Source organism: Panthera tigris, chromosome A2, assembly GCF_018350195.1.
Source record: "Panthera tigris isolate Pti1 chromosome A2, P.tigris_Pti1_mat1.1, whole genome shotgun sequence".
In the NCBI taxonomy this organism is placed as follows: domain Eukaryota; kingdom Metazoa; phylum Chordata; class Mammalia; order Carnivora; family Felidae; genus Panthera; species Panthera tigris.
The window spans coordinates 97581319-97607527 of record NC_056661.1 but is presented as its reverse complement, the minus strand read 5'-3'; the positions used below and the strand labels follow the sequence as shown (position 1 = coordinate 97607527).

The 26209-nt window shown below is 42.0% G+C and overlaps 1 protein-coding gene across 1 annotated transcript in view; it reads left to right on the top strand.

Annotated features, from left to right (window-relative positions):
- Window positions 1-255: 255 nt before the first annotated feature.
- PON1 (paraoxonase 1) overlaps window positions 256-26209 on the top strand; it is a 34982-nt gene continuing 9028 nt past the window's right edge. Inside the window, exons 1-7 of the mRNA XM_007076691.3 lie at window positions 256-361; window positions 7612-7682; window positions 9069-9124; window positions 10359-10527; window positions 16185-16311; window positions 19953-20153; window positions 21335-21416. Of these exons, the coding sequence (XP_007076753.1) occupies window positions 288-361; window positions 7612-7682; window positions 9069-9124; window positions 10359-10527; window positions 16185-16311; window positions 19953-20153; window positions 21335-21416 (780 nt within the window). The 5' untranslated portion in view covers window positions 256-287. The remainder of the gene's footprint in view (window positions 362-7611; window positions 7683-9068; window positions 9125-10358; window positions 10528-16184; window positions 16312-19952; window positions 20154-21334; window positions 21417-26209) is intronic.

Sequence of the window (26209 nt, the reverse complement as noted above, 5' to 3'; positions counted from 1 at the left end):
CAAAGTGAGCGCTCATAAAAGCCTGGCTCTCTTTTCCCACAGCTCTCCATTTCCACCGATCAACAGGCTGTCCCCTTCTTGCAGGGCATAGGCAGCTGTTCTCTGTCTCCCCTCTCAAGTCTCAGGGAGCAAGCAGCCCCTGCCTCTGCAGTGCAGCGGGGAGGGGAGGGGAGGAGCCTGGAGGGAAAGTCGGACCCAGAGACTGTCCCCAAGAGGCTCAGGCCACAGGCAAGCCAGTCTCCTGTCTGGCGGGTTTATCAGTCCAGCCATCCATTCCTATCCAAGCCATGGCAAAGCTGATGTTGCTCACTCTCCTGGGGCTGGGACTGGCACTCTTCAGGGATCACCGGGCTTCTTATCAGTAAGTTGGGCTGTGGTGAGGGCTGCAGCCCTGGTCCTCCCCCGCCTCGGCAACCCCAGGAGCACCCCTGAAAGTAGGGTGTAGTCTTTTAACCGAAAGCCCGAGGGAAGCTTTAGATGCACATCCTGCAGGGTTTTCATAAATGTTTGTCTAACTTTCGTGTGCCACTTGAAAACATGTCCTTGTTCATGGCCTGAGACATGGGGTAAGGAGAAAAATTGTCACTGGTGTGACGGCCAAGTTGTTGGCATACACAGATTGATTTTTCATGAAGATCTGTGTGCCTTGGCAACAGAGTCACTTCTCAATCTCTCTTCAGGATAGACTAAGGATCCCCCCCCACCCCGATATTGTGTAGGTTAGGGAAGAGCCATGGCGTAAACCCCAGCCACAGTGTAAATCTTCCCAGCTTGCAGATTGTCACCTTGAGGCCACACAGAGACACAGAATGCATGTGGAGCAGATCAGGTATGAGCAAACGCACCCTATGAGGGTCTACTCCCCCCACCCCATCCACTCCAGTTGGGCAGGGGTGAGGGGTGTGGGAAGGAAAGAACCCTGGCTCAACCCGCATTTGATGTCCTGGGTTCTTGCTCTGTCCCTTCCATTATGAGATCTTGGGCAAATCACTTCACAGCTCTAACATTGTCTGCTTGAATAAGCCTGAGCCAATAATCCACACTCATACATGAAGCAGCTAACACGGTGTCTGGGACACAGTAACTATTCAATAAATGTTAGTGCTCTGCTTCCCTTAAAGTATTTATAAACCCTAAGGTACTGTAAAAGGGAGGAAAGTTTTTAAGAACGTTTCAGTAGTTTGATGGTAACTTTACAGGGGTTCAAAGTCTAGAGATCATCCTAGTTCCTAAGGTTTAGTCAACATCTTCTTATTTACTTTGAAGTAAAACATTACTAAAAATCAAATTGAACATTTTGGATCTTTAAAAAACTTATATGACCCTAAGCTTTCTTTCAGAACAACTTTTTGCAAACTATTGGGTTTTTTTCTTCTAATTGTTAATTATTTTTATAATCACAAACTATCAGAGAAGGGTAATGGAGAGTTAGTGATGTGGGTTTTAAAATCATGTAAAAATTACAGTTTGTGGATTTTCATTAATCATAGTACTCTTTGGTGCTAAAGGAAAATCTCTCTCTCTCTTTCTGTATATATATATACACACACACACACAAACACACACACACACACACACACACACACACACACACACATTCCCCAGCATATGTGTAGATCATGGTATTATCCTGGGATGAAAATAAATGAGATACAAAGATCTAAGCCCCCTTCTAGGCTTTATCCTTTCAATTCTGAATCTGTACCTGGGTTTCTTCTGCCCCCATTCTTGCAGAGGCCCCCCACCAAGATGTCTCCCAAAGGATTACAGGTCTGCAAGGAGGGAGTGAGGGTCTATCTTTCTGGTTTACCTTCCTTAATTTACTCTGAGAATGAAGACTGTAGGCATTTTGTATATGTTTTTGTGTAAAAGCATAGCTTCCCTACCCCAGTCATAAAACGTTTCTCTCTCAACGTGTGGTCTTAGCCTATGTGATTCACCATTAATACTTCCCCAAGTTTGTTCCTTGGAGCATGAGCCACAAGATTTGTTCCACGAAAAAATATGTTCCTTGGACATATACATTTGGGAAGTGTTTTCTACTACAGCCTTTCCTACAGATTGGCAATGCATTCTGGCATACAGGAAGCTTTGAAAAATTCTTCAGCTAAAATAAGCAACAACAACACAAGCCATCATTTCACAGACTTATTTGCCCACACCTCCATTCCCCTTTTTGGGTACCATCTATCAGCATCCTGTAGAGCTCCCTGGGATGTAGTGTGAAAAGGACTATCCTATAGCAGTGATTTGCACCAAGACAAATTTCAACCCGAAAAAGTTGGGACCTATCCTTGGGCAGCAAGGGGACCTTGGCCTTAGTTTCTGGGCCTCTAGCCTGATTCTGATTTTTCCGAAAGGACCAAAGTACAAAGTATAATGGATGATAGCCCGACATAACATCAGTCCTTGCAAGTCCCTTTGTTGGCGTTACCTGTGGTTTCTTGTCATGGATAATGCGTCTGCAGGAGACACTCTGCTGTGGGGCTGCCACAGTGGGAAGATATGGGGTCTGGTTTGGAATTAAGAACTTCCTGCTTTATTTTCAGCACCTGGATTCAGTGATGGGGGAGGGAGCGTTAATCTTTAAACTTCTGTCTGTAATCAGACCACCGAGAAGGGAAGAGGAAAGTGTGAGGGAGCTGGACGTCTGGTTTTAGAATGGAAAGGGGGTCTGGAAGAACCTCAGGGACAGGAGCAATGTGGGGCGAAGAGGGTGGGGGTTATGGAGATGGAGAATGGGAACAGCCCAGGCAGGAGAGGGAAGGGAAATTGCATGCACTATTCCAAAGGCCCTGAAGCCTCTTTCCTCAAACGGGCTGCGGACCAGATGCGCGCAGGAAGATCATCTGGGAGCTGCCTCTAGTTGCAGAATTCTAGGCCCCACCCCACACTACTGAATCCTCATTGGCATTATTTAATAGGTCCCCTGGGAGATTTGTATGCACTTCTTTAAAGGACCTGCAAATCCTGCAGCACCCATGCCAGAACCAGATCAAGAGATTCTGGAGGATCAGTAAATTACCTTTGTTACACTTTTAGAAATAAAGCCTTTGAGTCCCAGAGAAGATTGTGAATCTGCCCAAGGAAGAGAAGGGAAGAGATCGTGCCCCGAGGCCTGCATCAGGAGCAAGCCAACCCCCACAGTGGCTACACCGTCTTTTCTTCAGAGATGTGGTATACAGGAGTGGGGCAGGTTCCCAGGACACTGTATTGGCCTAGGGCTGGAGGGAACTTGCAGAAGGACACAAGAAGTGTCTTGAGGGGGTTCCCTGACGCTTTTGAGGTGATGACAGCACAGAGGAAGGAACTGAGAGGGCTCCTCTGGACCAGCAGTCTCCCCTGTCCATCTGTGAAGTCAGCTGTTGTGACCTTGTGGGGTGTGCATGGGCAAGTCCAGGGAATGCCTTGGACTATGATATAAACAGCGCCCTGTGGGGTGTGGAATGTTACAGCTGGCATCTATAGCAACTTCCCCACTCCGAAGTTGCTGATTGCAACGCGTGACACCGCTGTTTCCCCTCGTTAAAAGCTAGTGTTTGCCTTTCTGCCACCTCATAACCTCTCCACACTCCACACTACAGGGGGAAGAGGGTAGGGGTGGCTTCCAGCAGACCTGGGCTGGATGCCATTTCTTCAACTTCCAAGTCACTCTACCATGCTGAGCCTGTCTCTCCACCTGAAAAAATTATGGGATAATAACACATATCACGGTAGGATAAGTACAAAATCTGGCACATGAAAGGTACTCTGTAAATGTTAGCTTTTATTATTGCCATATGCTTTTTCAAAAATCCACCTATGAATGATCCACCTAATGAGCGCTGTTTGAATATATAGTATAATAATTCCTCATGTGACCCTAAGCTAAGGACAAACAAATTGCTCTCCAGTCTTCCCTATCAATGCAACCAACACCATCTTCTCCATCAGATGCACCAGCCTAGTAATTCCAGAAAACAATTTAGCAGACATCTACGGGGTTCCTTCTCTCTGCCGACGCTGGGTTCCTGCTGGGTCACAGGGACGAGCAGGATGCGGTGCTATTCACTCATAGATTTCAGAGTTTACTGTGAGCAACAAGACCAAAAACTGGTAACTGCAAAACACTTGGGTAGGAGACCCGATAGCTGTATATGGGGAGGTTTGTGAGGATAAAGGAGTTATTCCTATCACAATAGACCAAGAGGAGGTACAGAAAGTCATGAGTAGGAGTCTTCCCCCTGGATTAGGAGGCATGGGTGTTCTAGATGGAGGGAGAAGCTTGAACAAATGAAAAGTGGTGTGAGAGCAATATAGAAAAAAGGGCCCCTAGTATCATGACACCTCATTTCCAATCCCAGCTCTATGCCTTTAAAAAAGCAACAAGAAGCAACGTACTTTGTTTCTCTGTGCCTCGGGTTTCTTACCCATCAATCAGGTGAAAATTAATCATTGTCTCAAAAGTAACAAGGAGAGGAACACTTGGGTGGCTCAGTCATTAAGCATCCGACTTCAGCTCAGGTCATGACCTCACGGGCCGTGGGTTCCAGCCCCTCATTCAGCTCTGTGCTGACAGCTCAAAGTCTGGAGTCTGCTTGGGATCCGGTGTTTCCCTCTCTCTCTGTCCCTCCCCCACTTGCGCTCTGTCTCTGTCTCTCTCTCAAAAATAAATAAAAATTAAAAAATTTTAAAAAACATTTTTTGGAAAAGGTAACAAGGACATCAATTGAGGAAGTATGTGTAAGAGCCCTTAGCACAGGTCTTGGCACACAGTAGGTCCCAAAAGAGAATATTGGATGAATGAGGAGTGTACAGTGGCAGAAAGTAGACTGATGGGGCTGCATACGGCCCTAAGGAAAGTTCCAGAGTGGATTTCTTAATACATAAACTAAAGAGCCTCGCTTTCTTTTGTAAGAAGCAAGCACATCTTTGCAAAGAACAATTCATAGCAGGGATTGTGTGATTGCTGGTCAGACTTCAGAGGCCTTAGGAATCAGGGACACATCTCAGACATCGAATTTTATCCCTTGGACCCAGAACATTTGGACTTAATCAAGCTCTTGACCAGATATTTCCTGATAATTGAGACTAAGGTAAAAACATATGAGCTGGATTATAGTAACACCGGGAGGATTGTCTTCTGGCGCTTCCTCCGGTTTGTAAGTAGTGTTACCTGTACATTTTCCTTGAGCAGGAGGACTGGATGTGAGCTTTGCGTTCATACCTGAGTTCCAATCTCAATTCAGCCGCTTCCTAACCTTGTGGATTTGGAAAGCCATTTAGTCTTAGTCATCTGTAAAATCAGGAAAATAATAGTACTGCAGAGAGGTGTTTGAAGGTTAAATGAAGGCATGCATACAGTACTTGAGCTGCAGCGGCAATGATTATTCTGCTGAGCTATGATTTGCTTTTTAGCCACAAATTTGAACTGAAAGCAACTGAGTGCTGTCGTCATGCCTCCTTGATCACTCTACCTTTTTCAGGTTAGAGGTTGTCTTCCATTAGAGAAAAGCCTGAATTAGGATGGGGCTGATCTGTTCTGCTCTCCTTTGCCTTCTAGGATCCCATCAGGCTTGATGAGCCTTGTGAGCCAAGCAGTGCACCTACCTATTCTTCCTGTGTGGTTTTGACGCTAGGAAAAGCTAATTTGGCTACCCTTGGTATTTTTCACAGGTCTTGGCCCACTCAGCATTGAGTCTCTTCTTCTGTGTCACTTTTTAGTGGTGTTTTGTATAGGATCTGCACCTTTAACATCTTTTGTGTCTGTCCTTTGAATCCCTTGGAGCACTTTACAAATACTCACGGAGCTTTCTCTTGACCACTGTTTTTCAAAATGGTGGTTCACAATAGCAGTTTTAGTAGATTATGGCCAGCATTTTAAAATGAATGAAATAGACTTGAATAGAAAAGTTAAGAATGTATTACGTATGTTAGGGTATTTTTTTTTTGTTTTAGGGGTGTGGGGAATATGTGCATACACACGTGTGTGTGTGTGTGTGTGTGTGTGTGTGTGCCATGCAAAATGCTTTTCCTGATGCATCATCATTTCCCCTTTTATTTCTTTTTTTTTTTTAATTTTTTTAACGTTTATTTATTTTTGAGACAGAGAGAGACAGAGCATGAACGGGGGAGGGTCAGAGAGAGAGAGAGAGGGAGACACAGAATCGGAAACAGGCTCCAGGCTCTGAGCTGTCAGCACAGAGCCTGACGCGGGGCTCGAACTCACTGACCGTGAGATCATGACCTGAGCCGAAGTCGGCTGCTTAACCGAGTGAGCCACCCAGGTGCCCCTCCCCTTTTATTTCTTTATTGTGAACTTTCATGATTATAATGTCAGGTTCCCATTTTTAAAATGCCTTTTAGTTTCTTAAGTCGTGGGGGCAGATCCCAACTTTCCTTTGAAAGTCCACTTTGTAAGTTCAAGTCCATCATTCAGGGAACCACCCTTTGCTTGCAGGCCAGGCCTTCCCCATCTAGTCTTCCATCCCTGGAGCTCTAGCACCCCGCCTGGTGTCTCTCCACTCTGGAGGTGGTTCGGGATAGACTGTGGCGCTTTAACAAAGCTGTTAGGTCAGACCCTTTCCAAAGGTGGAATTGGTAGCCAGTGCCGTTGTGGTAAGAGCATGTCATGCCTTTTTCTGAATGAAAGGATGAAAGGTCAAACGCCCCCCAATTCCTATCATTTTATACCAAATTGAGAATTTTATCTAGAATGTCCTCTAGCCCACCCTCTTCCTCTGTGACACTAAATTATGAAGAATTTCTCAGCCTATCTCTAGCCAAATAAGATTTCTGGGGGTCCTTGGATAATTGTTGCTACTCACTAAGACTGTATTGTATCATTAGTTCTCAAAAAAAAATGTTGGTTGTTTAAATCCCTTGGTTGTGCTGATGTTGTGGTCCAGTTCTTTTAAATGCCCCATCAATAGTTTTGCTCTGCTTAGGCAGCCTGCTGGTACTTCCTTCTCACATCTGTCCTTTTTTCCTATGTCCTCCACTCAAATATTCCCCATGATGTTTATGCACTCAGATTTAATAAGTTGCTTTTGTGTGTGCATGTGCGTGTGTGTGTGTGTGTGTGTGTGTGTTTGTGTGTGTGTGAGTCTTTTTATATTCTGGCCTTGGGTATGATTTTCTAAAGTTATAAATCCTTTAAGCACACCTGTGTTTTTCAAGTGACACACCCGAGAGCAGATGCCCAGTCCAGGCTTTGGAGCCAGACTGGGCAGATGGGTAGGAGGCCCATCTGTCAGCAGCCCTAAAACATCAATGGAGTAAATTGGAACCATGTTGCTATTTAACCCAAATTTCCACATAGGACTCCTTACACAGCAGATGAAATGGTCCCTATTCCTGCCAAAGTGCACAGAGCTGTGGAGAGGACACTGTGTATTTCTTTTGTGGATCTATCCACCTCTGTTAAATAAACACTGAATGTACCCAGAGGCCCCACCAGCCTTGCTCTGGCCTTGACTGGTAGAATTGCTCAGACTTCAGGGACCACTAACCCTGGGATTGAAATCCAGACAAAGTCCAGTTAAGGGGAACTTTACAGGCAGCTTACTTGTGCAACTTAATTATCATTTCTGAATAGTTTTATGTGTGTTTTGTTCCTTTTTTCTCCCCCAGAGCACGACTTAATGCTTTCGGAGAAGTAAAGCCAGTAGAACTTCCTAACTGTAATTTAGTTAAAGGAATAGGTAAGTATGAGAGCGGAGGGAGTATCTCATTTGAACTTGCAATATCACCTTGCTATTTATTTGATTAATGCACCTGTTTAATTTTGTTCAAAAAGAGAACTATGAACCCAAAGAGAATGGTTAAGTCAGTAGTTAATTATAAATACCAACATACTTGACTTTTGATTTCACCAACACATTGCCAAGGTATTGACAGTTTTTGATAGTTTGTTTTTGTTTTGTCAGTTTAGCAAAAACAATAGTCAGAACAATGATTTAATGGTAATACAACCTGAGGAGATTACAGAGGAGGGACAGAGGATGGAGAAAAAGCAGTGAGTAAGGGGGCAAATTTTAAAAGGTCTTTGTACACCTTGGCAGTTACCACAAGGCTTCACCTCTTTTAGTATCGGGGAGGAATATTTTTCCCAGAAGTTCTCAACAGATTTCCCCTTTGATCTCATTAGTCAGAGGTAGACCACAGGCTGCTGCCCTAGCTGCAAAGGAAGCTGGGAAAGTAATTATCTGGCTTCCATTGTGGAAAGCAGGCTCTGTCAGCAAAGATAAAAGGATAAGGAAATAGCAGCTGGTAGGCAACCAACAGGGAGTGTCACAGGACTCAAGTCCCCAGATGGTTTCAACCATCTTTGTTATTTGAGGACAGCTTGTTTGAGATCCATGTTTTTGTTATGTTTTGTTTTGTTTAGAGTTATCTATCTCAGTTGACTAAGGTTGGACAGTCTAGACCATAAGACTTAGTCAGCATCAATAAGGTTGGCCAGATATCTTTCAGTGCAATTTTTCCTAGAAAATAGATATGATATCAATATTCGATATTATTGGATGTTTGTAAAACAAACATGTCTACTAAAAGTGTCAATACAGGGAGCCTGGGTGGCTTAGTCAGTTAAGTGTCTGACTCTAGATTTCGGCTCAGGTCATGATCTCATGGTTAGTGAGTTCAAGCTCCATGTCAGTCTCAGCGCTGGTGGTGCAGATTCTCTCTCTTTCCTTCTCTCTCTGCCCCTCCCCTGCTCATGTGCTCTTTCTCTCTCTCTCTCTCTCTCTCAAAATAACTAAATAAACTTAAAAAATAAAAATGCATATGGAAACCTATTTGACAATAAAGTATTGTCACTAAGTATAACATCAAAACATCAAAAAATAAAAAATAAATAAGTAAATATATTAAGTGTAAATTTTAATTGCACTTAGTTATATTAATGTTTTCTCATTTTTATAGAATCATATTAGTCAGTTTGAATAAATGAAAGAGTTAATTATTCTGGATCTATCAAATAAGAGCTAAATAGCCTCTTTTTCCAGTTAGGAGTGATAAAGAAAAGGATCAATAGCTCCCTGCAATAGCCTGCAACAACCTGTACTGACTAGTCTCTTTTCTGGCAGAATCTGGCTCTGAAGACTTGGAGATACTTCCTAGTGGACTAGCTTTCATTAGCTCCGTAAGTGTTTTCTCTCTTTTACAGTGCTCTACACCATTTTCTAGAACAAGCAGCATAAGTCTTTCATTTAAGCCTGTTATATATCAATGACCACCTTCAAATAAAATAAGCAGTCATATGGTTCAAAAAACAAACAGTATATGCATTTACACTGTTGTTAAAATTATGATTATGTGTCTTCTATGCATATTTGTATTCCTATGTGTACACTGAACTCTAATATTACCTTGTCTTCCATTTAGTGAAGATTTGTAAGTCCAGTGAGTTCAAGAATGGCTTTCCATCAATGGCCTATTCCTTGAAGCCCTTAAGTGGTATACTCAAATATTTACTGAATTGGGTGTATGTGTGTATACATATATATGCATCTATATGTATATATATGCATATAAATATAAACACTCACATGTTGGTTAGATTTTACCTTTTTTTTTTACACTTTCCAGAATAAGCCCTTTAATATAAAATTGTTGATAGGTCATTCCACAATTTCCACACTTTGAAGAGTGAAGCCATCATGTTTGTTGAACTTCTGCATACAAATCACTGTGGTTGTGACATAGCTTAAAACAAAAGAAGCCAACACTCTTGGCTACCTGTTGTAATTTATTTAGTTCAATTTCCTCCTTTGAAGATGCAAAACTAGTCATCTTCTACAGCAGTGTCTTCCAAATTCCTTTTTTAAGCAACAGAATACATATTCCAAGCAAAATCTTATATGGGATTCCAACATCAAAAACAAAAACATAGCTGTGTTGTTCTACTTGAAGACTAAGAAAGGAATTGTTGACTTCCCCTAAATCTCTGTCCCTGAGATGTTTCCAAGGAACCTGCCAGGAGACATTTTACAAACCATAACCAATGTTCTCTCTATATTCCTTGCTTTATATGGTTGAAGCTCATTAGCAATTGCCCATTTAGTCTACTTTTCCATTTTTGATCGTTGTCATGATTTGGGAGCTGTGGTATGAGACACATAGGGCTTTGCTCTGCTGCTCCTGCTGCTGAAAGGATGGTTTGTGACTGTGTGTTGTGTGGGGTGGCCTGGTGGAACATATGGCTTCCAGACTTCCAGAACCCTTCATGGTCCTATTGCACAAGCCAACCAAGAGGCTTCCCATGCAGCCCTATTGCCTGAAGCAGATAGTATGAACCCATGTGCCATCTACCACCTCTATCAGCTTTTGAGGTATTTGTAACATGCCCATTTTTTGTCTGCTTAATGTTTTATAAGGGATTAAAGTATCCTGAAATAAAGAGCTTTGAACCTGATAAACCTGGCAAAATACTTCTGATGGACCTAAATGAAGAAGATCCAACAGTGTTAGAACTGAAGATCACTGGAAGCAAATTCGATCATTCCTCATTTAACCCTCATGGGATTAGCACGTTCACAGATGAAGGTAAAAATATTTAATGTTTGTTAAAAACAAAACCAAATTAAAAAAAATGTTAAAGTGAATATTTCCTTCCATTCCAGTGAAGTGTAGTCATGGTTAATGTTACTATTCTGTTAAACTTGCCCACTCTGTTAATTAAATATAATAATATAACCACTTTAATGCTTGAGAATGCTAACATACTACAGACCTGTAAAGCACTTATTTTTAAAAATACCAACATTCACATTATCCCTATAATTACAATAGCAATAATATGTAGCCCTAATCATTATGGGTTCTCCATTTTAAACAATTTTACAGATCCAGAAATTTACAGGGATAGATTTTTCTAACTGAAGGCATCAGCACTGACAGAGATCAACTGACAGAGAGTCACCATGGTCACTTTTCTCTCAGCCCTGTCACCTTCAATGCCTTTCTGTCCACTGGTTTCTCTGTTTTGTCTTCAAACTAGTTTTCCACATTTCAAAACTATCAACATATTGCCCCCATCCCTTATGCCTTCCTCTCATTTTCCCTTCCTTCCTTCCTTCCTTCCTTCCTTCCTTCCTTCCTTCCTTCCTTCCCTTCTTTTTTATTTTAAGAGAGAGAGAGAACAAGAGCAATAGAAGAAGAGAGAGACAGAATCTTAGGCAGGCTCCATGCCCAGTATGGAGTCTGATGAGGGGCTCGATCCCATGACCCTGCAATCATAACCACAACTCTCGGATCATCACTTGAGCCCAAATCAAGAGTCGGCTGCTTAACCGACTGAGCCACCACCGTCCCCATTTCTTCCTTTCTGTTTGCAACCATTTTCTTTGTCTCTACATTAATTCTCAAACCCAGATGCACACAGAAACCCCTGGGGGATTTTATATCAACTGAATTTTTTTTCTTTTAACCTTTTGACCCTTGTTTCTTCCACTCTCCACTCCCCACCTCTGGCAACCAATCTATGAGCTTTGTTTTTTGTTTTAGTTTTTTTTTTTTAATTTTTTTTAACGTTTTATTTATTTTTGAGACAGAGAGAGACAGAGCATGAGCAGGGGAGGGGCAGAGAGAGAGGGAGACACAGAATCTGAAACAGGCTCCAGGCTCTGAGCTGTCAGCACAGAGCCCGACACGGGGCTCGAACTCACGGACCGTGAGATCATGACCTGAGCCAAAGTCGGACGCTTAACCAACCGAGCCACCCAGGTGCCCCTTGTTTTAATTCTTAATTCTACATATAAGAGCTATCACATGCTTTTGTTTTTCTCTCACTTAGTTTGCTTAGCATAATACCCTTGAGGTCCATCCATGTTGTCACCAATGACAGGATTTTGTTCTTTTTTATGGCTGGATAATATTCCTCTCTGTGTGTGTGTGTGTGTGTGTGTGTGTGTGTGTGTGTTCATCCATCAGTGGACACCTAGGTTGTTTCCATGTCTTGACTATTGTAAATAATGCTGCAGTGAACATGGAGGAACATATATCTTTTCAAGTTAGTGTTTTAGTTTTTTTTAGATAAACACTTTAAAGGAAATTCCTGGATCATATGGCAGCTCTATTTTGAATTTTTCGAGGAAACTCCAAAGTTTCGAGGAAACTGTTTTTCATAGTGGCTGCACGAGTTTCAATTCCCAACAACAATGCACAAGGATTTCCTTTTTCTCTATATCCTCACCAACACTTGTTTTTTGTTTTGTTTTGTTTTGTTTTTGTCTTTTTGATAATAGCCATTCTAACAGGTGTGAGATGGTATCTCATTGTGATTTTGATTTGCATTTCCCTGATGAGTAATGATGTTGATCACCTTTTCTTGGACCAGGACATTTTCTTGGCCCTCTGTATGTCTTCTCTGAAAAAATATCTTTTTGGATCTTCTGCCTGTTTTAAAATCAGATTATTTACTTGCTTGTTTTTGCTATTGAGTTATATGGGTTCTTTATATGTTTTGGATATTCGCCCCTTATCAGATATGTGGTTGGCAAATATTCCTTTCCATTCGGTACTTTGCCTTTTCATTTTGTTGGTGGTTTCCCTTGCTGTGGAGAAGCTTTTTAGCTTGTTGTAGCTCCACTTGTTTATTTTTGCTTTTGTTGCTTTTGCTTTTGGTGTCAGATTTAAAAGAATCATCACCAAGATCTGTGTCAAAGAACTTACTGCCTATGTTTTCTTCTAGGAGGTTTATGGTTTCAAGTCTTCTACTCAAGTCTTTAATCCATTTGTAGTTAACTTTTGTAGATAGTATAAGAGTGGTTGAATTTCATTCTTTTGCACGTAGCTGTCCAGTTTTCCCAACACGATTTATTGACGAGCCCATCTTTTCCCCATGGTATATTCTATATTCTTGGTTCCTTTGTCATAAATTAATTGACCACAAGCCATATATAGGTTTATTTCTGGGCTCTCTATTCTGTTCACCAATCAATGTGTCTATTTTTATGCCAGTACCACATTGTTTTAATTTTTATAGCTTCATAATATAGTTTGAAATCAAGGAGCATGACACCTTGCTCTTCTTTTCAAGATTGCTTTGGCTATTTGCATTTTGGTGTGTGTGTGTGTGTGTGTGTGTGTGTGTGTGTGTGTGGTTTCATACAGATTCCAAGACCATTTTTCTATTTCTACAAGAAATGCCATTGGAATTTTGATATGGATTATATTGAATCTGTAGATTACTGTAGGGACATTTTAACAATATTGATTCTTCCAATCCAAGACCATGCTGTACCTTTTTATTTGTGTCTTCAATTTTTTTCATTAATGTTTTACAGTGTTCAATATATAGGTCTTTCACCTCTTTGTTTAAATTTATTCTGAAGTATTTTATTCTTTTTGATGCAGTTGGAGATGGGATTGTTTTATTTCTCTTTCTGATAGTTCTACTCAGCATATAGAAACGCAACAGATTTCTGTGTATTGAAGTTGTATCCTGCAAGTTCACTGAACTTGTTTAGTAGCTCCAACAGCAGGGAGTTTTAAAAAGCCTAGTGAAAGGGCGTCTGGGTGGCCCAGTTGGTTGGGCATCTGACTTCGGCTCAGGTCATGATCTTGCGGTTCGTGAGTTCGAGCTCCACATCGGGCTCTGTGCTGATGGCTCGGAGCCTGGAGCCTGCTTCGGATTCTGTGTCTCCCCCTCTCTCTGCCCCTCCCCTGCTCATGCTCTGTCTCTCTCTGTCTCTCAATAATAAATAAATGTTAAAAAAATTAAAAAATAAAAAGCCTAATGATCAGATCCCAGCCCCAATAATTCTGATTCAGTAGTCGGTTTGAAGAAGGCCTGGGTGGCAGTACTTGTTAAAAGTTCTCCAGGTGATAAAATATAAAGCTGGAGTGGAGAGCTACGTCTGTACTCATGGCCTCCATCTCCTCCGCAGACAGTCCCTCCTTCCATCTTTCTTTCAGACTTTCTCCACTGTGAGTGACTAAAACTGCTGCCCTAAAGTCACCAGCAATGTCCTTATTAACAAACTTTCTTTCTCCCAATTCTCCCTCCCTTCCTCCCTCCCTTCCTACCTTCCTTCCCTCCCTCCCTCCTTCCTTCCTCTACCTCATTTTATGCTGTTGACCACTTTCTCCTTCAAGTAAATTGCTCCTCCCTGATATTCCAATATACTTATCTATCTTAGTTCTAACCCTACTACAGTCTTTTCCCTGTTCATTGCTTCATCATTTATTTCAAAGTCTCTGAACATTCCCCAAAAGACTGATCTTTTGCCTCCTTTTATTTGCTCTATTTCAGAAAGTTCAGCCAAGTCACACCCCTTAACTGTCCCTGTTTTCCAAGAGAATACTGTTAATGGGGTATTTTTTTTTTCTTTTTTCTTTTCTTTTTTTAGTCGGCTTTTCAGTTCCATTTCTGTAGCTTACTAGATTATTCTATTTGGGTTCCTCTCCAATAGCTGCTTTAAACTCAAAATGTTGAAAACTGATTTTTCATCCTTTTATCTTTTTTTCTTTACCTATATACCCCATATGAAGTCTCTTCTTTTATATATACGTGTATAGTCCCCTTTCAGTGATCTCCCCACCCATTTATCAACATCATATTTTATTTTTAAAACATTTTTAACTGCAAAGAAATCCACTGTTGGGTATGTGTACACTTTTAAAAATAGAAGGGAGTAATATTACACAAACCCTTCTATAAAGTGCTTTTGCATTTATCATTACGTTATGGACTCCCTTCTCTGATTTCTATGACAGTGCATTTAGAGCTCCTTTGCAATGGCTGTTTAGGATTCAGTTGCATGGGAGTGCTGTAATATTGTTCTTCTGTTGATGGATATTCAGTCTGTTCCTGCCTTTATGCTCATTGCAAACAATGCCAAAATAAACATTCTTGTATATATATCTTCTGTGAATATTTCCTTAGGAAAAATTCCTAGAGGTGGAATCTTCCGCACACAACACGAATCTGTGTTTCAGTCCTCACTTACATTTGATTTCTGACTCCCCCACTCCTCAGCCATCATCAGGGACTTTCGATGCTTCCTGTCAAATGTCCTCCTATCCTTTCTTGCCATTTCTTGTCTGTGCCACCCTTCTGGCCCGGTGCCGTCTCCCCACACACCTGGATTACTACTGTAACTTCAGGTCAAGCTACTCCTTGGCTCCAAGGCCCCAGTGACTAAGCCCTGCGTCCTTACCTTAAGATTGGCCTTGGCTAGCTACATCTATGGCTGCAGGCTTCCCACTCTTTCTTTCCCTCACTCTACTCCATCCAGAACCTTACTATTCAGTGAATGTGCCAAGGAAGCTCCTGCCTCAGGCTTTTTGCACACTCTCTTCCCTCGCCTGGAAATGCTCTTTCTTTACATACTCACATGGTTTGGTCTCCTATTATCATTTTGTTTTCTGCTTTAACATCACTTCTTCAGAACTTCCCTGACTCTCAGGAAGAAAACATCTCATTACCCTTCATTCGGTTGTCTGGTTTTAGTTTTCCCTTTGTAGCACTTAGCACCAGTTAAAATAAACACTTGTTTGTTGAATGGACAAACTATAAGGAGCCTTCTAGTTGACTTCTCTGTTTAAATCTCTTCAGTCCAACCCACTAAACTTTGTATTGTTTTTCCTTAAACACCAATTTGGTTACATCAAAGGTTTCCAAAGACGTGCCGCTTCTAAAGGCAAAGACTGTAATAATCTAACTTCGCTCGCCAACACTAATCACACCTTCTTGACCACTTAGATTGGCCTCTTTTATGTCTTAAAGCCATACTGACTCACGGAAGCTGCTTCCCTTTGATAGCATCTCTCAGGTGTTCTTTTTATGGAATTGATCATTTTACACTGCAAATCGTACCTGAGCATATTGGTATTCTCCACATCTTTTATCTCTTTTATCTCAGCTCTGCATCTTGCTGAGACCATTTGCAATAGAAAGCTTAACAAGCTCTTTGGAGTTTTAGTGTCAAGATCTGTTCATTCTTAAGGTGAGGATTCCTCCCCCACCCCCACCCGTCCCTTGGAGTTTAGAGGTTTTTAGAGACTGTCACTACTTCTTCCTTTAGCCATTTTTCTTTGGAGCAATCACAAGTGCTTCTCTCTACAAGGAGATGAAAATATTCCATCTGCCTGACACCCTAAGTACTATTTGGGGGTGGGTTGAAATTGCTTTCTGGAGACAGGGCTGACAGCTGAGAGCTCAGTTAACGTTTCGAGTTTTGTTTTTCATCTCTTCCCAGATAATACCGTGTACCTGCTGGTGGTGAACCATCCGGATTTTAAGTCCACTGTTGAGTTGTTTAAATTTCAAGAAGAAGAAAAATCACTTTTGCATCTGAAAACCATCAGACACGAACTTCTGCCTAAGTACTGAGATACATCATATTTCTATTTTCCTTTCAAACCAGTGGATAGTTAATCTACCTTTAGTTTTTCCTTTTAGCCAGAGTGGGAGGGGGGAATAATGGCTAGTCGAATCTCCTTTCTAATGATCACAAACTCCTCCAAGTGTTCTTCTGTGGATACTTTTGAGGATTAAAACCCTTGACAGAAGACCTATTCTCTTCCTTTTTCATTTCCCAGGCTGCCCGGATGCTGACTAATGGCTCCCGGCCCAAAATGTCCATTTGAACTGTTATCAAGAAATAACTCTGATCTTCTCCAAAACCACACTTAGTATTTCAAATCCAAACCGGTTTTACAGATGAATTCCACATCTTGAGCTTGCTTATTTATTCATTCATTTATTTTTGTATTAAAAAAATAGAATCTTAGATGTTTCTATGAATTAGAAACATATACCCAAGGGAGATCTGAAATCTAGTGCCTCTAAGACCTTCCTGTACTGCCTCTACTGCAGTTTTTTGCACGTGATTTGTGTAAGAAATTTATCTGTGGTTAACAGCTCCAATCCTAGACTTTTTGATAATATAACACAAGGAAAAAGAAAGCACTCAGGGATCCCTGATCAACCCCACATAAAGTCAACTTCCTCACTTGCCTTAGGATTTGGTTTATGAGGTTAGTGATGGATTTGGGACAATAATCTGACGCTGTCTTCCCAAACAATCTTTATCCTTTAATCATTAAGATTTTCTAGAATCCCAGCCTTTATTTGAATAACTAACAGTCAGCATTAGCAAGATTTGTAAATCTAGATTTCTTTTAAACCTTGTGTTATTTACATGCAGGGGGCCTAGCAGAATGCTTAGCACATCACATCATATGCACTCAGGGTTCCCAGTATCCCCTCCTCTTTTTTCTTACCTGGTGGTTTCAAAGACAGAGAAATTCAAGTTGGAGAGAAATGGAGTTACTGGATGAAGGCCAATCTACTAATTAGTAGTTGAGTAGGTACTATATGGCTCAAACCTTCTGCATCCCTGGGATGGGTGAAAATTCAAAGAACAGCTTCTGGTGGGACAGTTCATTTATACATTCATTCAACAAATATATTGTGGAAAGAGAATGAGAATACTGAGTGTCTGGCAAATATGCCACATATTAAGATCTCAATTAGGAAAAAGTATACAGAATGGAGAAGCTGGGCTAATAATAATAATAATAATGGTAATAACAATGAGCTTTAACTATTAGTTAGGTGCTGCAATGACCAATTTAAACTGATGACTTTATTCTCTTTTACAAATGCCTTCTTAATTAAGTGCTATTATTATACCATTTGGGATTTAAAACAACAACAACAACTTTGAAGCTTGGATCATTTAACTTGCCCTAGATGATACTATCAGTAAAATGTGTATAGCTAGGACTTGAACCCTGGTAGCTTGAGACTGAAGCTGTTTCTCTGAGCCACTATGAAATAGTGAAACTTACTTTATTTGTTTCACAACTAATCTTGGAAATCTCAGATTTTCCCAGTCTCCCAGGGTTAGAGTATTTTTTCTGGGCCAACTGCAAAATTATTTGTCTTTGGCAATATAGAACCAAACCGAAAATAACCATAGTGCCACAATTAACCAAAATTCTGTTCTTTGAACCAAAGGACTAGCCATGTATATTTCCTGCTTTGTATTTGATGGTTGTTTATACTGCTATTTATAGCATCAATATTCCTGTTACCAATCTATTATGATTTAAGCATATTATTAACTATAACACAGTAGTCATTATTGGTTGTCTGCTATATGCCAGGCATAATGTCAAAGTCTTTGTACTCATTCTTTTATTTTATTTCCCTAACCTCTCAAGGTACAGAGAGGAAATGGAGGCTTGGAGTTTAGTCACATGCTATGATCCCATATACATAACAAGCAACATCAGCATTCAAATGGGGTCTATAAGATTTCAAAGCTATGGGGCGACTGGGTGGTTCAGTTGGTTAATAATGCTTCGGACTTCAGCTCAGGTCATGATTTCACCTTCCTGGATTTGAGCCCCTCGTCAGGCTCTGTGCTGACAGCTCAGAGCCTGGAGCCTGCTTCAGAGTCTGTGTCTCCCTCTCTCTCTACCCCTCCCCAGCTTGTGCCCTGTTTCTTTCACTCAAAAATAAACATTAAAAAAAAAGATTTCAAAGCCATCACTCTGACACATCCATCTCTGCTCCTTTTTGTGAAAAACAGGCAAATGATTATAAAGTATACTCATTTTGGATATTTACTTTTAAAAAGGAGAGGGAGAAAAAGAGAGAGAGGAAAGAGGTTTATGCCTGGAGCCTGTACACACTAATCCTAAATTCCTAGACCTTTTTCCACCATTGACTGAGGGTTTAGTGAGTGGCAGGCTTTCCACAAAGCACACAACAGGCATTGTTGTGTCAAATTAAGATTCTGACCTTTAGTCTTAGACTAATGAGCTGTATGAATTTGGGAAAATTATTTAACCTCTCTTTACAGATGAGAAAACTGAGGCTCTGTATGCTTATCTAACTGGCCCAGGAGCCCAGAGCTGCGTCAGAGCTGATGTGCTGGCTATTACGCCCCTGCAATAGAGCGGAGATAATTCTCTCCCAGATAATAGCCCTGGGGAACTTCTGTCACCTCAATCAGCAAAGAATGACTCACTTAAGTGTTCACTGTTGTACCTATTAAAGCAGAAAAATGGACTCATGTATCTTAGATTTTCAGTAACAGAGAGAGAATCAAAATCAGAAAGAAAATATGCCATAGCGTGCTGTTTCTGAGCATTCTTGTTCATGGACATTTTACTCAGTTTACAATCATGAAACTTTAAGGCCGGAAGTGACCTTTTAAAGCTGATATATAGACCAGTCCATCTCATCCTTTTACAGATAAGGAAACTGAGGCCAGGGCTTCATGTGAAATCATTGATTTTGCCTAAATTGCACAGCTAATAGTAGCAAAACTTTAAAATGCAATTCTCAAGATTGCCCACTGGCAGTCCTCCCACTGTCTGATGATGTCTCAGATTGTTCTAGATGAGAGTGAGTTCTAGGTGAACATAAATAAATTGTGCCCTGATAATGATTCTTGGCCTAATTTAATGTCTACTGAATTTAATGTATCTACACACACACACACACACACACACACACACACACATCATAGCACTATTTTTAAGATACAATTAATATGATTTTTAAAAATATCTTTTTATTTATTTTTGAGACACACACACACACACACACAGAGCAGAGGAGAGGCAGAGAGAGAGGGAGACTAGAATCCAAAGCAGGCTCCAGGCTCCGAGCTGTCAGCACAGAGCCTGACACGGGGCTTGAACTCAAGAACTTGGAGATCATGACCTGAGCAGAAGTCAGATGATTAATCGATTGAGCCACCCAGCTGCCCCTAATAGGACTTTTATGTTACAATGCTAGAACAACTTTTTGGGGGTTTTTTTTAGAGTAATTGTTGTCTTCAGGTGGGACTAATGCCGTATTAATTCTGTGCAGTAATAGAGTGAAACTCCATCCCACATCTTGATTTTTAGGAACAGACATTAATGAATGCTAATCAATGCATAATCCTGTAATGTACAACACCTTTGCCTGTATATATCATATGTGTGTGTGTTTGAATTTGCAGTTTGAATGATATTGTTGCTGTGGGACCTGAGCACTTTTATGCCACAAATGATCACTATTTTGTTGACCACTACTTGAGGTCCTGGGAGCTCTATTTGGGTTTAGCGTGGTCCTATGTCGTTTATTATAGTCCAACTGAAGTTCAAGTGATGGCAGATGGATTTGACTTTGCCAATGGAATCAACATTTCACCTGATGGCAAGTATGTGAACTCTTTCAAATCTCATACATTCCCCCAGATTCTTGTTAGGTATCTTTTGAACATATTCATTCTCTAAATAATGTGGCACATTTTAACATGTTATCCTGGTAAGAGGAAATTAGGAAGAACTTTAAAATGTCTTAATTTTTCAGGGGATAAAATTTATCAAACATATTTTCTATTTTGTGTAGGCATACTCTTTAAATTTGTTTCGTGTGGGTGGGGGGAATCTATGCTAAACATTTAGTATTGCTAAATAGCTTTGCTTTGAGGGAAGATTTTTGAGTGCATTATAAGATGAACAGCATGCAGTTATATATCTCAATAGTGCTGGTTTTTGACAAGATAAAGAGGTTGCACCAAAATGCAAATCAAGAAACTGCTTTCTTAAGAAAGTGTTACTATGGGGGAAAAGTCTGCCCTTCCATCCCCTAAAAAATTTAAAAAGAGCTGTATATCCATCCATATATCCTTCCTCATCTTGTATCATCATGGATTTCAGAGGGTTAGTAACATAATTAAAGGAAACATCATGGACAGCTTTCAATGATTTATAGCACTTCCTGGTTTTCCAAAATAACAGATAATAAATCATTATTTCTCTTTTTGCTCTGGGATGCATTGACCACAGGTCTGTGTGATGAGTGTGGCATTGCACTGTGTGCAAAATACTAAATGAACAGGGTCCGGACCAGACTCAGGGGAAGAGGGGAGGAAGACTTCTCTCAGATCCAAGCCGAGCATCTTGTCTTCTCTCATGCTTTCTCTGGCCTAAAACAAGAGCCTGATGGTCAAGGGGCTTTCCTGCAGCCTGCCTGAGAGAACCCATTATCCTCTGAAATGCAGAATCTGGGGTTTGTCACTCTATTGACAAACTAAGAGAAGTAGTATAATACATTTTGCTCCCAGACATTAAGAGCTGGTACTAGGACCAAGTCTCTTCTCTTCTAGTCAGGGACAACTAAGTTCTTATCTTTAGAAATAACTTTTCAGAAATTAAAACTCTTTTGTCTACTATAAACTCATTGAGGTTTTTTTTCAGAATTTGGTGTGCTTTGAGATGGGCCTGTTTTCCGGTCTCTAAGCAAAGTTCTTTCTTAGGAAGAGTTATTACAACTTCACCGTAACCTTTTGAGTTGCATTACTTCAAGTGCTTTGATGTAGCTCTTTCTTCTTTGAAGGTATGTCTATATAGGTGAATTGCTGGCTCATAAGATTCATGTGTATGAAAAGCACGCTAATTGGACTCTAACTCCATTGAAGGTAAGATGTATTAACACTATAAGTTTGCAGAGTGATAATTAGATTCTAATTGATTTGTGAAATTAAAAGTGAGCAAAAAAGGATTGTCTAATTGGAGTGGGTGAGAACCAATTTTTCACTTCTCTATTAAGAGTCAACAGCACCGTGTGTGTTTGTTGTTCACTTTCATTTGGCGACAGAGTGGGAAGCAGCAAACCAAACATCCACCTATGAAACTTTGATTCTTTCTGCCCTCGTGAATTTTCAGTTGGGCATTGTATATATAGCTCAGTTCCCCTTCCCTTCCTCTCCTCCCTCCTTTCTTCCCTCCTCTTCTCCCTCCCCTTTCTCTCTCTCCCTTTTATTTTTTCCTCCGTGTTGATGGAACAGCAAAGAAATGGCCTCAACTGGTATTTCATATGACAGCGCTCTCCACAATAATTATAAATAATATACATATAAAGCCCCATAAAATATAAAGTACTCCCAGTGACCACCACACTCCCCAGCAGTCCATCACTTTGCAACCTTTGTCTCAGTGCTTCCCCCTCTTGATCTCGAAGGTTCCTGAGCTCAGCAGGGGCCCTGCCTCAGGTGGGACACTTGTTCCCTCTGCTCACAGGATCTTCTTCCAGATCTCTGTGGCTCTTTCATTCATATCCTTCCAGTTTTCACTAAAATGTCCCTTCAGCAAGGCATTCCCTGGTCACCTAATCTAAGCTTGCGACTCTGCTCGCCTTGCTACACACACACACCATTAGTTTGCAACCTCAGGGGCTTCCTGGTGCAACCCGAACCCACCTCGCTCTACATGGAGGACAAGAAGAGACCAAGAAAGAGGCAGACCACTCCAGATCGGTTGATGGCAGGTTTAATAAACAAGGGAACTTATTTACTTGGCTTGTCTTAGGCAGCTGCAAGATGAGTTTCTCTCCACACTTGCCTGCCAGAATCTTAAAAGTTTATATAGAGGCCTTAATGGGGCTCAGTCACAGGTACCATCCAGATGGGCTCTACAACACCTACCTCTGTCGAGGCTGTGCCCTTGGAATGGTTCCCACTGTGCAAACAGTGGGCAGAATGTACATTTCAAGGGCAGGGAAGAGGATGAGTAGCTTTCAATTGTCCAGGTCCAGCTTGAGGGTCAACCAGTGGTCATGTCCTCTCAATGACCTGCTCCAACACTCCATCCCTTGCGATAGCTCTTACAATCTCATCCACGCCCCTCTTTTGCAACGTGCCCAGGGCAGTCAGCAAGGGGTTTCGATAGCATGTGTGCAGCTTGTTTAGTGGCTATCTGGCTACACTGGAGGCAGATACTATAGCAACAATATCGGTACAGGCAAGAGTAAACACAAAGTAAGGCCATGATTCCCCAAATCAGTGGCGATTTCTTCCTCCAAGAGCCCCCAAATCTGAACCACTGATTTATTAAGTTCCCTGAGCTGAGGGTCAAATCAGTCAGGGTATTCATTTGTGTCCTTATGTGATTTAATAAAGATGACACATTAACAGACTCCTCAGGTATGGACACACAACATTCTGTTTGGATAATGGCAAAGAGGTGGTGATAGTGTTCGAGGCCATCCTATTTTGGATGACAGCTTTTATCATTAGAGACTTTCAATGTTCAGTACAGACAGGCTTTGTTATCATTTAAGGCTTGCTGGATGAATTTGGTAGGGGCTTTGATGTGTGCTCTAACACCTTCCGGGACAATGGAGGGAACAAAGCCAGTGGCCAGCTGATCATGCCAGTGGAAATAGAGTGTGCCCACCTGGCCTGGAGGGGAGGGAGCTTGGCAGTTGTTACGGTGGGGTGGACTCTCCCGCATGCCCAGGAAAAACACAGAGTGTAGGGGCCCAACCACATAGGTAGAAGCCATGACCAAAGATTGGGGCCACATGAGCACTGGGCCCCACTTGTGGCCACCCAATCAGTACCTGGGCAGTGTGACCTGTCAGCACCAAAGTAGTTGCCATCCTTTAATATGATAGAATAATTATATGGTATGAGCGATATCCATCCCATGGATACATTCCTGGTACAAATGGGTTGGTTCTGTTTAGAATGATTTTTCTGTTCCCAACATAGGGGTATCTGGGGGTTCCACTGTCTGTAGCCCTAGTAACCCACATAAACCCATCTCAAATCTGAGCATAGCCACCCCTAGTTCCAATGATGGTATTTCTAGGATTCTTCAGTCAGCAGTTTGATGGGGTGCCTGTGTAGTTTGACAGAAAAAGAATACCCATGCCCAGTGTTACTGATAGTGTGTGCCATAAGCTGGTTTTCTGGATTAGTATTGGTAATATCAGATGGATTGAAAGTACTACTCCTAACTTGCTGTTTCTTAATGTACTCCTTTAGGGCTTTTGGATCCCCTCCCCAGCATGGTGATACCTACTATGGCAATCCTGACCAGCAAGAGAAGGGCAGCTCTCCACATATCTGACAATTGAATTGATTTTTTTTTTTTGTCAGGCATATGAGTGGTCCACTGTAGAAAGGTATTTTCCTCGGGTGCCCATTCTGTGACTGGACACTACAGGAACAGCAGAAGTTTTCAGGCCGAAAAAAATAGACATTTAGTAGGAACTTACATGGAGATCGTCCCCTTCTTTAAGAATTACACTTGTGGCTTCATCCTTAGATGTTAATGTGGCTGCAGCTTTAGGCATTTGACCATGTGGTGTATACCATACGTGTTGGCCAGGGAAGGCAGCACCATCAGGCATGAGGAGGTGGACTGGGAGCAGGATATGCCAGACTAGGACCCCTACCCTTTCCCCTCTTTCAGATACAGCGCATTTCAACAGGTCCAGCCTACAGCAGGACAGTGGGATCCAGTGCAACCTGAGTAGTTCCCCTTCAAACATCCTATGCAAAGTAAGTCGCCCATCCTGGAGGGACATCTCATTGCAAATTCCAGTAGATAATGCTTTGCTCAGGCATGATGGGGCTTGGTGTTTTCAGCGGCATAGTTCCTTGATCCATGGAGAGAGTGGGCACAATGGCTGCCTCTCATGACTTCTGGACCCTTTCAGTATTGGGTGCCTTGGTAGGGGTCCTTAGTCTGGCATCTGGAGAAACAGGGCCCTACTGGTCGACCATTCAAAGATATATAGTCCACCCGGCCAAGGTGGTTTTACTTGTTAGTAATTTCATTTGCTGCTTTAATATTCCATTTTTCCTTTCTACCACTCTTGCTATTTGTGGGTTATAGGGAAGATGGAACTTCCATTCAATGTTGTGTTATTTTGCCCAGTTTTGCACATGATGACTTTTGAAATGTGACCCCCAATCACTGTCTATTCAATGATGGTATTCATCCATATTACTCAGCTTCTCTAATCCCCTGATGGTGGTAGCCATGATGATGAGGGAAAGCTTGTTTTAGGCCAGATGTGGTGTCCACACAAACCAAGGCATATTTAGAACCGCACTCACAGGCAAAAGGCTAATGCAGTCCATCTGCCAATCCCAGCGGATGGCCTCAGACTTCTTTGGCAGTTGCCTTGGGTGCTGTTTAAAACATAAAGGGCATGCTGCTACTGGATTGACTAAGTCTCTGTATTTTGAGGGCAATGGAGCCTCCTTGGAGATATACCCTCCCACCAGGGCACTGGGATGGCTACTTTTTTAATGCACCCAATCTCTGTATCTACGAAAGTGTTAGTTGCTAGTGCTTATACCCAAGCCAGGACATCAGCTTCCTGATTGCCAAAGGGTTTCAGTCCCTTGTGAGCTGAGATGTGGAAGCCAGTGAGGACTGACTGTCTCAGGTTCTTGCAGGCAGGCTCAAATATTTTTCCATGTATCCTGACCCCACCAGGGCTTACTCGTGATTATTCACCTTTCGCTTTGCCATTGTCCAAGCCATAGGATTAATCCCTTTAGAACAGCCCAACTGTCAATGCAAAGGGTTAACGGTCAGGGCTCATGAGTCATCACCACACGGCCCCTTGTCGGGGCTGCGGTTTCTTTCCGCTTCCATCCAGATGGTGTCAGTGTCGGGCTGAATAGAAACTGCAGCGCCCCTGGATGGATGCCCTTGACTAGATCCATCCCCCACTCCCTCTCTGCAGGCTGTTGGGGCTGCCACAGGAATGGGGCCTGGGAGGGGTGGTGCATCCTTAAGATCTACATAGTCTACAGGGCCCAGTAGTGCCCTCATTTCTAGAGACAGAGGGCTGGTGGACAGAGTGCTCCTCTGCGGCAGATAGGAATGCCACTTGGCCAACATGGGGGTTTGAGCCGTGGCAGCGATAAGTCAGTGGAACATATTCTCAATCCGCCCCTTGAAAGGAAGAAAAATTCTTACTTTGACATGCTCTTCCTTCCTGAGAGGCTCCACCTGGAGCAGCACTGTATACACTGCTGGGAACTGTTGCCCTATGGGGTATATGGAGTTTCTGTCCCCTTCCAGAGCTTGGCCCCAAATCCTCGGGGAACTCTGTCCTCCTGTGATCCCCAGCCCAGTACCCACTTCATACCTTCTGGAGTCACAGACACATGTAACTCAAACGGTAGCCCCGCTTGGGAGATGCCCAGAGCTTTAATACCCTAAGCTTTCACTAGTACTTTTGTCTTCTCAAAGCTGACTTGTTGCCCTTATCCACGGACCCACACATGTCCTTTTTTTAATCAGTCCATACAAGGGACAGAGACACGGTGCCAGATGGGGAAAAAAAGTTCTCCCAAACCCCAAAATCCCCACAAAGGTTTGTACCTCTTTCAGGTTCTTAGGGATTGTTAAGCTTGCATCTTATCAATCACAGCTTCTGGAACATGTGTCTGCCTAACCAAATGAC